Source organism: Nilaparvata lugens, chromosome 6 (genome assembly GCF_014356525.2).
Source record: "Nilaparvata lugens isolate BPH chromosome 6, ASM1435652v1, whole genome shotgun sequence".
NCBI classification, from domain to species: Eukaryota; Metazoa; Arthropoda; class Insecta; order Hemiptera; family Delphacidae; genus Nilaparvata; species Nilaparvata lugens.
In genome coordinates, this window is record NC_052509.1 from 6,974,368 (window position 1) to 6,986,388 (window position 12,021).

Here is a 12,021-nt window from a genome sequence, read left to right on the forward strand (position 1 = left end):
ATCATTTTTATCCGACGTATGGTTATTTTGTAATTAATGATTATGTTCGTCAATGTCGAGACATTTTGAACAGAATACATGGAATTTTCGACACGATAGAAACTTTTGTTTCAAGAAATGAGTGGGTTGTGAAAGCGATAAATTTTCTCAGAAATAATTGAAATTATATTCTCAAATGTCAAAATTAGTCGGAAGAACGAATTTTGGCCTCTCAGGAGTTTCAATGTCAAGGAGAGCGGCTGTAGTATTTGAAAAGAGACAGTTGTGGGTATCAGCCTGTTATGTCTTTTCATATAAATATATACTGATTGTACATGATTTAAAAAATAAATTAATAAAACGAGAAAGTTAAGATTAAATTATTAGATTGAGCACTGTGATCTTTGTATTTTAGTAATGCTATAAATTTATCTCAATTTTGGACAGGTTCCACAACAGAAGTTTTACTACAAATCTTATTGTAAAAGCGGTGAAACCTCTCCATCGACCTTTCAATTCTCTAGTACAATTCATTCCGTGTTTTTTCATATTTTGTGAAGGAAAAATGTCATTTTTCTCAATCAAAACAGACAAAATTTCAGTTTTAAACTCCAAACCACATCCCCATAGTATCATTCTTTCTTCTGTCAAAGTGTTTAATGACATTTATTTCAAGTATCAAACATAATGAGACTCAACAGTCAAAGAAGTATCATGCAATTAATATTAGTATAAAAGAGAACAAGTAAAAGTATCATGCACTGTAAGGGCCGGTTTCTGAGCTCGGGATTTAACTAAGTTCTAAAATTCAAACAGCTGGAGTCAGAAAATTGGCTTTCCAAAACGGGGCGTAGTAGCAGTAAATAGTTGCATCAAAATAAATCACTTTTTTCTCATTTCTGTAATTGGAAACGTTTTTCCTTGACGAAATAAAACATTCCTAAATAGCTGAAACTTTACACTATTTTCTCTTTGTTTTATTTTGTGTTCAATTTTCTAGTTTTCCAAATTCAATTTAAACGTGCGTTTGACTATGACTACGACTACGTCCCGTTTCGGAAAGCCAATTTTCTGACTCCAGCTGTTTAAAGTCTGGAACTTAGTCAAATACCGAGCTCGGAAACCGGCCCTAGGACTCACTTGAAACTACCATCATTACTTGAATGATAACAGCAACGCTTCTCATTCAAACATAGCTGTCAGTTTACGGTGAGTTTCACTTAAGTAAACAGTGAATACGAGTCAACAAACAAGTGACGTCAAGTAATTACTCTAATCAAAACCGTATTCTGCACAATTACAGTACATTGCTATGATCTCACTCATCAACTCTTGTGTTCTGAAACTGATAAAATCTGTGTTCTCTGGTGAAAGTGAAACGAGCTTTTCTTTTCTCTTTCTCTCTCTCTCCCTTCCTCTTGTATTATCTCTCCTTCTGTTATTTTCTCTGTTGGTGGTGTCGTAGGTTATATTAAGGAAATGTCTGTCTCAACTTGGTATAGTTTCTTTCTCCTTTCCTTCTCGTCATCTCTCTTTCTCCTGTTCTTTTCTGTTTTTCTCGGCTAGTGTCTTAGGTTAAATGGAAATGTCTGTCTCAACTTTGGTTTATTTTCTTTCTCCCTTCATTTTCTTTATCTCTCTCTCTCTCTCCTGTTTCTTTTCTCTGCTTTTCTCGGATAGTGTCGTAGGTTAAATGGAAATGTCTGTCTCATCTTTGGTTTATTTTCTTTCTCCTTTCATTTTAGTTATCTCTCTTTCTCCTGTTTTTTTTCTCTGTTTTTCTCGGATAGTGTCCTAGGTTATATGGAAATGTCTGCATCGAGTTTGGTTCGACAAGCAAATTAACGAAGCGTTTCACTTGGCTTTCCTTTCGGTCGATCGGCATCGTCGCTCGCTCTATTCACTCAACTGTTGCTATCTTTGGCAAATAATGTCTATAGATAGTTCACTTCTAGAAGGAGATATGCTCGTGGTGTTTATGTTTAGACAGATCTTTGATGACTGTGTAGGTGTATGGGAAGCTATTTGATGAGTTTCCATGTTTGTATAAGTCTTGTAAACATGAAGCTATAACGAATAACATAATTATTAAACTCACATTATATCAACATGATTTTCCTTGTGTTTACAAGCAGATCGTTGACTGTATAGATATTCTAGGCAGATACCCGGTTGCACAAAAGCCTCTTAAGGCTGTGCAAAGGCTAAAAATAAACTTTTTACTGGTGATATTTTTCAAAGTTTTTCGATTCGTATAACATCAAGATATCAAAATTGAAAAGTTATCTCAGGAAAACATTTTTTCCGATCATTATTTTTTGAGATATGTGCGCCTAAAGTTTAAATTTTCGGGACAAAACATTTCAAATTCGGTAAGAGATGAATCCATGAGTTTCAGAGGATAAATTCTTCATGATATTGTTGATTGAATAAAACAAAAAAATCTGAAAATATCAATTTTTGAGAAAGTTATCCAATTCACCAAAAATGGCCAAAAATAACTCAACTAAAAGTCATTTTTGGTAATTTTTAGTAAATTGAATAACTTTCTCAAAAATTGATATTTTCAGAAAATTTTTAATATTTGAAAATAAAACAAAAATTCTGAAAACATCAATTTTTGAGAAAGTTATCCAATTTACCAAAAATGGCCAAAAATAACTCAACTAAAAGTTATTTTTGGTAATTTTTAGTAAATTAAATACCGGTAACTTCCTCAAAAATTGATATTTTCAGAAAAAATTTGTTTTATTCAATCAACAATACCATGAAGAATTCATCCTCTAAATCTCATGGATTTATCTCTTATCAAATTTGAAATGTTCTGTACCAAAAATTTAAACTTTAGGCGCACATATCTCAAAAAGTAATGATCAGAAAAAAATGTTTTCGTGAGAAAAATGTTTAATTTTGCTACCTCGATGATATACAATCATATCGAAAAACTTTGAAAAATATCACCAATAAAAAGTTTATTTTTAGCCTTTGCACAGCCTTAATCATGATGAAATTCCAAGAGAACTAATCGGAGAAGGTTTTTTGAAAAGAAGGCTTCTCTGATTGGTTCTCGTGGTATTTAATCGAGATAATAGACTTTTGTCCTACCGAGTGATAGACATATTTAATATGTAATAAATATCATATTATTTTATTAACACAGATATTAACATAATTTCGTTTGTAGGTAGATCGTTTTCTGTAAAGATATTCTATATTCTAGACATGTACGTGTTGGCTCATGTAAAGAAGTCTCTTGTTTAATTGAAAGTTCCTTGAACGTACATCACTATCTTATAACAAATCTCGGTACATGAAAAAACTGAGTAAGACATTGTCTTTCTTGCTTCATTGAGACTTTCTTTCCGCCACTTATGGAGCGAGAAATCTGATAGCTAAGTTCTTTGAATGTTGGATATCTATTCGACTGTAATCCTTTTTGATTCGAAATTTCAAACTGAACATGGTTATAACAAATTTCAGTTCTGAAATTTATGTGAAGTTTCAATAAATTGTTGAATGAATGAAAAAAATAAAGTAAGGATAGTGTAACATTTAAATCTTGTTTAGAGCTATGTGATCAATTCAAAATCCAATGAGTCTATCAGTCTGGATAATTTAACGTTCCTTTAGACTTATAAGTTCAAATCTATTCAGAAAAATATTCAATTCAATAAGATGAATTTTTCCTTTATTCAGGTAGCATTTAGTTTTGAGCGTGCCGACTATAAGATGCAATATATTTTTATCCTAATACATTATCAAATAATTTATTGTACAAAGGCATTATGCAATCTATATAATAAGGGAGGGTTGTGTTTGTTCGTGTGTTCGCATCAAAACATGTCAACTTGTATTTAATAACATGAAAACCAAAGATGAAAAATAGTTCAACTCTTTGTTACACGTTGGCTAAAATAAAACTTTACTTTCTTTACTGAGGCAACCATCCTCAGATATCCAGCATTCAAGTACTATTTCTTATATCATATTATCAACTAGATTAAATTGGTAGATTTACGATTGAGTGTTTGGTTATCATTTCATTTCCTATGAAATTTATGAATTGGTCATTGTTCTTAGAGTCACTGTCATTTTTTGTTTATGTACTGTTAGCAACTTTCGGCTCTTTTTTTCTCAACTCCTTTTCGATACAATATTCTTTTGAAGTTTCCGAACTTAATTGGAGTCATTCCACAAAGAAACCGTTGTTTATATATTGAGTTATCGCTCGGATCAACTTGAAACGAAATCAATAGTCGTGCTTCTATAAATCAATGCTGATGATACTAGAGTGAAATCTACCATCCTTTATTCATAATTTCATTTATACAATAAGTACATTATCAAAATGATAGAGAGAGGAAAAATAAAGTAACCTTGTGCTATACGTCTCCCAAATTTAGATAACACATAGTCCGAAATAGGTTGAGTCTTGTAGTTCTTTGACCAGCTATTGATCAGCCTGGGTTATAGGGCTGATATAGGACGCTATAGCGACTAGATATTAGCTATACAGTGATAAATATAAAGCTATATTTCTAGATACTGTATAGATGGATATATTTGCTATATATATATATATATAGCGAGTTATGGAGCTCGCTAGTCCATAAAAGCGGCTGGGTGATCAATAGTTGTAAACGACTTTGAACTAGTTGTTAGAGGATGGATGTGATCCATCAATTGTAACATGTCTAATGGATGTAGTATATGGGGTTATTGCTTTCAAGAACAGTAAATTGTTATTGTGGTGTGTTGAGACTAATTTTTTAAGCCCAAAATTTACGGTATTCCCATATCCATGATAGGCGATTAGTGTAAATATATTTAGCTAATGAATTATTTTAATAGGGTTACTTGAAAGTTTTATTATTACAGAAAGCCACTAGTACCTAAGTTAGTGCCCTTGTTTTATTTATTTATTTATTCATTCAATTATATACAAAACACAATTCATTCAAATGATTAGGGAAGGAACAACAGGCACAGCCCAAAACTGTTCCTTCCCCGAATTTCATTTCATACACTAGTCAAAAAAGGTTGGTTATGTTTTTCATTCACTTTTGAATTTGAGTCCAATTAATTGTTAGTAATTGTTGTATAAAACACGTGTTGTTTACTATGTGTGTGTGACTATTAGAGACTATTGTTTTTCTGCTATAAACTATTTAACAAGGTATATATCTTCTATTAATAAAACAAAATAAAATCTTATAGCACCCTTTATTTTTAAAGAACTTTAAAAAGTAGCCCATGTCAATAAGTGTTCTTATATCTTCTATATATATATATATATATATATATATATATATATATATATATATAAAAGCGAAATGGCACTCACTGACTCGCAGAACTAAAAAATCTACCGGACCAAAAACGTTCAAATTAGGTAGGTATGTTGAGTTGGTCCTTTAGAGGCGCACTAAGAACGGATTTGGAAAAATTTCCATAGATTCGCCCAAAATCTACGTTTTTCCAGCGTTTTCTCAGCTTTATCGAGAACAAATGAACAGAAAATGTTCAAATTTACTACAGAAGCTCAGCTGGGGTGTAATAATGTTGTGTTAGAAGGAATTTGAAATAACGCCAAAGATACGCCCAAAATTAGCGGTCTTTGGGTTTTCTCAGTTCTTTCATCAAGTAATAGACAGAAAATGTTCAAATTTGGTACAGAGGTTTAGCTAGGGTCTAAAAATTTTGTGATGAGGTGACTTTAATATTTCATACGCCCAAAATCAGCGTTTTTCTCAGCTTTTCTGCGTTTTCTCACCTCTTTCAATAATTGATGGAAATATATTGAAAAAATTCAGTACACAGGTTTAGCTGAGATGGAAGAATTTTGACATATATTTTGACTTTCTGATGGAATGAAGCATGCTCAAATGAAAAATTCAGGCGAGCGAAGCGAGCCCGCTGATCTCATTTTTGGACGATTTATAATTTTATACTACCTGACTACATATTCTTATCACTGTCCCTTGATTTCTGGGAAAATTACAGATGTATTGGAACAATTCAAGGCTGGCCACTAACGGTAGAACATGCATGTACATGGTTGGATGTTTATCATGCATGTTTTGTCTGTCATCAGCAAGAGACTTCTAACATGAAATAAACAACCAATAAAAATACATGAACCACTGGAAAATTAAATAATATAATGATAAAAAGATAATAAACAACATAAAAATCGGAGATATAAAAACCTAATGTCAAAAATTTTGCTCTAAGCCTTTCGTTGTGATTACGCAACAGTGTATGACTTCATGTGTAGCATGCATGTTCTACCGTTAGTGGCCAGCCTAAGATACTAGTTTTTGTTGTTTCACCATCATCAGTGTTCAGTAAAGATACTTGTCAACAATTAATACTGGTTAAGAAGCATGAAGTTGGTAACTAGTAGTTCTGTGGACAGTAGACATCACGCAGTTTTCTCATCCAAAGTATCTGAGGTCACCTGTTCTAGTTGATTCAGTTGAATAATAATTTTCTCTTAAAAACTTTTATTTGTTTTCTCCAAGATCAAAAACTCTTTTATGTTAATAATCTCAGTTCACGTTTGAATTTGTATTCCATATGATAATATCCATCCAGTTCCGTGATAATCTTTCCATCTGATAAAAATATTTCTCAACTATATTTAAATTTTTTTTTTCAATCAAGAATATTATCATTTCTTCAGCATTATTCAGTTCATTTAATAATTTGTTTATTTTATTTTCAATCATCCATTTATTTTTTTTTCAAATGTCAGTAATATTGATACTGATGGGCACGCATCATAAAAAATATTGAAACCCTACCATATAGAAATAGACACGGCCAGACAACTGTGTAATGCATGCAATGAATAAACCACTTGTCAGTTGATTGATTATGAATAATTCTATAGTCTGATTAATCCTATCTTCAAAGTAGATGATATATAGTGATATCAGAGTATGGAGGAATTCCTTTTTTTATATTATCCTTAAAATGCAAAATTTCAAAAAAAACCTTGTGTATACATCGACGCGCAGTTGAAAAAGGAATATTCCTGCCAAATCTCATTGAATTCTATCAACGCGTTTAGCCGTAATAGCGTTACATACAGACAGACAAAAGAAAATCCGAGTTGAAACATAGACCTTACTACGTTCGGTCAACAACGTGTAACAAACTTCAATTCAATTTAAGTCCAACTAAATTTTCACTTATTTCAATAAGAACAACTTCATATTGTCGAAACCACAAATCGATAAAACAATTTGAGCTATTAGTTATGGTTGTTACACTATTATCAGAGTAACTAAGTATTGATAATGAAACAACCGGAACTAATATCTCAAATTGTTTTATCGATTTGTGGTTTCGACAATATGAAGTTGTTCTTATTGAAATAAGTGAAAATTTAGTTGGACTTGAATTGAAGTGTGATAGTCTGACTTTTTGTGTAGTTGAGAAGTTGATATTGTGGTAATTATTCATATTGAATGAAGACCAAGAAATTGTCAAAAACCACAGATTTGTTGATACTTAGAAAGACCGGTTTCGGTTATTACACCATTGTCAATCTCTGATAAACTAAAACTAATCCTTGAGTTTTAGTAAACTAAAAACTCGAGTTTTAGTTTATCAGAGATTGACAATGGTGTAATAACCGAAACCGGTCTTTCTAAGTATCAATGAATCTGTGGTTTTTTGACAATTTCTTAGTCTTCTCCATTCAATATGATAGTCTGAAGTGAATTTCACTTTCTCCCTATAACTATGACTACTACTGCTACTACTATTACTTCTACTACAAAAATATTTCTCTGGGTATTAAAATATTTTTGTTTTGTTTGTTTGTGCAGTGACCAAGAAGTGCTGGAACGATCGGACCCGGCAGCCGTGCGGGTGGAGTTGGAGCGCGAGAAGAAATGGGTGAAGATGCTGCGCCAATGGCAGGCCAAGCCAACCAGCCAGCCGGACAAACTGCGCCGACGCGTGTTCAAGGGTATTCCGAACGCACTGCGCGGCGAGGCCTGGTCCAAGATGCTTAATCTGGCCACTGTCAAGGAGGAGCAGGGACATACCAAGTATCAGGTGAGTCACCAAATATCTTTTTGATTGATTCATACAATAAGTACATGATAGGGAGAGAAAAAATCTGGTGTGGCGCACTCACACAACTTTCCTTGCCGTTATGAAAATTGATCACCTGACGCTAGTGTTCACGCGCATCTCAAGTCTACTATTCAAAGATCCAAGCCAGCTGGTGACAGGACAATAACGCTGGAGACACACGAGGCCTGCTATCTCTTCATAGTGAAAGATTTAATGGAATCAACAGTTGCCAACAGTTTGCAATTGAAAAATAACATTTTCTCGAATTTCGAGCTCATTTTGAATTGTAGGTGTAAATGTTACTGAACATTAATTGTGAAGATTTTAATGCTCAATCTTTTTCACTTGGAATTTTTTGTTTAAATTGTATCTGAAGCCTGATGATAATTGGGAATCTAAAATCAAACTTTCCATAGATGGGGTGGAGCTCCTGGAATTTTTACAGATATGAGACTCGTGGCAGTTGATAGAGCTAATCAATGACTATTTTAGGTATAAATTTGATCAATATCGTTGGTGCCGTTTTCGAGAAAACCGCAAAAACTCCTGTTTTTGACAACCTTTTCGCTATTTCATCCGCCATCTTGAATTGCATTAGATCGAAATTGCTCGTGTCGGATCCTTATATTGTAAGGACCTTAAGTTCCAAATTTCAAGTCATTCCGTTAATTGGGAGATGAGATATCGTGTACACAGACACACATAAACTCATACACACACATAAACTCATACACACACACAAACAAATACAGACCAATACCCAAAAACCACTTTTTTGGACTCAGGGGACCTTGAAACGTATGGAAATTTAGAAATTGGGGTACCTTAATTTTTTTCGGAAAGCAATACTTTCGTTACCTATGCTAATAGGGCAAGGAAAGTAAAAATAAGTCGACCTTGTGCTATTCCTCTCCCAAATTCAGATAGGGTCAATATTACATATCACAACTGATATTACATATTTCGCAACTTGGGCCCAGAATGTGTGTTTGCCGGTTCGAGATCGCAGAGTGTTTGCCAGCTTGTGATCGTAGTTTTCAAATTCGAAACGAAGTTTAGAACTTGAAGCGTTCGAGAGCCGTCAAAAAATTGTTGCCCGAGTTGGGGCACTAACTCCGTAAGCAAAGCCGTATTGCATTCGTGAAATGTCAGCACAGGTAGGGCTCCTAGACCAATAAAAACTAGCTGATATAGATCAGCTGAAATCAACGATTTTTTGTTGGTGTAAGAGCCCTACCTGTGCTGACGTCACACGAATGCACTACGGCTTTGTTTACGGAGGTAGTGGTTGGGGACGCTATTTTTCGCCGCACCATAAAAACAAACTGAAAACTTGACATACTGAAAGCTTGACATTTCCCAAAACTTAACGTACTGAAAACTTGACGAAATGTGAACTTGACAAACTGACGAAAAGAAAGCTTGATGAACTGAAAACTTCAGGAATTGAATTCTTGACGAAATGAGAATTTGACAAAATTGAAATTCAACGAATTGGAAACTTGACCAAACCGGAAATTAGTCAAATTGAAAAATTGACTTACTGAAAACTTGATGTATTGAAAATTTGAAAATCTTTACAAGATTGAACATGAAAACTTGGCCAATTAATGTGTATGATCGGGCACGATCAGCTGTTATTCAAGGTCTTTACCGGACTTGTCAACCTAACGTAACCTAATCTAGTATTATTCGAAATGTACAATCACAGTTTATTGTTGTTGTTTATTGTTTTTGAAGGGACGGATTCAAGGATCCAAAGGTTCAAAGAACCCCACACGTCAACCGAAGCTTATTGTGTTCCCAAGTAGTATGTTAGTTAGGCAAATCAATACCTGTGTCCTTTACAAGAACCAGGAGTTTTTCCCTGTACTAACATTCCATTATGACCTACGTGAGTTCCACTCCTGGCCTTCTTTGTAGGTCCTTCCGCTGAGGAAGTGGCGGCCAAGTTTCCTCTAGGGCGCCCGGCCATCCATGACTCAGCCTCTTGACCCACATTTGTGCCTGATTTTTTACCCATCACTGGTCTCTTGGTTTTTTCTTTTTGCCCCTCCGAAACTTCGCAGGGTCAAAAGCCTCACCTCTCCCAAGAAGTTTTGCCTGAATGGCCGCCCTTCTTTGAGCAGTGGTGAGTTTTGGCCTCTCCACCCACAAACTCGTGACCTGCGTGAGTTCCACTCCTGGCCTTTTTGTTGGTCCTTCCGTTGAGGAAGGGGCGGCCAAGATGCCTCTAGGGCGCCCGGCCACCCTTGACTCAACCTCTTGACCCACATCTGTGCCTGGATTTTCGCCCATCTCTGGTCTCTTGGGTTTTTCTTTTTGCCCCTCCGAAACTGCCCTGATGGGGCAGATCCCGTTGTTTTGAAGGCAAGGCAACTTCTGGAGCTACCTTGAGGTCCACTTTAGTCGCCTCCTACGACAAGCATGGATACTGTGGGTGAATTCTGGTTTTCAACATATTCATGAGTATGATTATCAACTCAAAGCTCCCCCAACCAACAGGGGGCTACAATCACAGTGCTCAGTAACCATCATCACAAAGTACGTTACATTCAAAGAACTGATTGAATTGTTTGAAACGTTACCTGAACATGCGCATCACGGTGCTTTGTAAGGTCAAGATGGCTTTGTAACCGATACAGACATATGGAAATCTGCCTTAAATGAGTGAATCTAATCGTATGTGTTATGTTTTAGGAAATGCGCAACCTGGCGTGGAAATGGTCGACGGACATCCGGCAGATCGATCTTGATGTGAACCGCACCTACCGCGACCACGTGTTCTTCCGGCAGCGCTACAACGCCAAGCAGCAACAGCTGTTCAACGTGTTGGGCGCCTACAGCGTCTACAACGTGGAGATCGGCTACTGCCAGGGCATGTCGCAGATTGCCGCGCTGCTGCTCATGTACCTCGAAGAGGAGGATGCGTTCTGGGCGTTGTCGCGGCTCGTCTCCGATAGCAAGTACAGTATGCACGGTGAGTGTCCCATAACGATGCTATTTATCAAACAACACAAGCACCTATATAGTATGGTGTAGCCTAGGCCTATTCATAGTAACAGGTCTAGGCTCTCGCTCTCGCGACTGGTGTTTGATAGCAAGTACAGTATGCATGATGAGTGTGTCTCAGAACGTACCTATTTGTCAAACTGTCAAACAACACCCAGTATTCATAGTAACAGTTCTGGGCACTGTCGCGCCTGATGTCTGATAGCAATTATATAGTAAGGTCCACGTTATAATGACAGTATTTGATCAACTTTTGTTTTGCTATCCTTGTCTATCATTCGACAAAGCCGGTGGTAATATCCTTTTCTAGGTCCACATCGTAGCCAATTATGTTTTTGACAGTGGAGAAATATAATTAATCAATGCAGGGAATCGGCATCGCTATTCTCCTATATTTATCCACTGCCATTATAACATGGACCTTATTATAGTATGTTTTAAGAGTACATGATGAGTGTCCCAGAACGCAGCTATTAGTCAAACAATACAAAGTATGATGTATTCATAGTAACAGTTCTGGGCACAGTCGCGGCTCGTCTGTGGTAGCAAGTACAGTATGCACGGTGAGTGTCCCAGAACGCACCTATCTTTCAAACAACACCTAGTATTCATAGTAACAGTTCTGGGCACTGGCGCTTCTGGTGTCTAATATAAAGTAAAGTATGCACGGTGAGTGTCCCAGAACGCACCTATCTTTCAAACAACACCTAGTATTCATAGTAACAGTTCTGGGCACTGGCGCTTCTGGTGTCTAATATAAAGTACAGTATGCACGGTGAGTGTCCCAGAACGCACCTATTTGTCAAACTGTCAAACAACACCTAGTATTCATAGTAACACTTCTTGGCACTGTCGCTTCTGGTGCCTAATAGAAAGTACAGTAGGCACGGTGAGTGTCCCAGAACGCAGCTAAGATGTTATACAGGATGTTGGCTTATC

At 35.9% G+C, this 12,021-nt stretch overlaps 1 protein-coding gene across 1 annotated transcript in view; it reads left to right on the top strand.

Moving 5' to 3' along the window:
* The window catches only part of LOC111055959 (USP6 N-terminal-like protein), a 47,962-nt gene that overhangs the window by 14,963 nt on the left and 20,978 nt on the right, over positions 1-12,021 (top strand). Inside the window, exons 3-4 of the mRNA XM_039430039.1 lie at positions 7,818-8,049; positions 10,771-11,050. Of these exons, the coding sequence (XP_039285973.1) occupies positions 7,818-8,049; positions 10,771-11,050 (512 nt within the window). The remainder of the gene's footprint in view (positions 1-7,817; positions 8,050-10,770; positions 11,051-12,021) is intronic.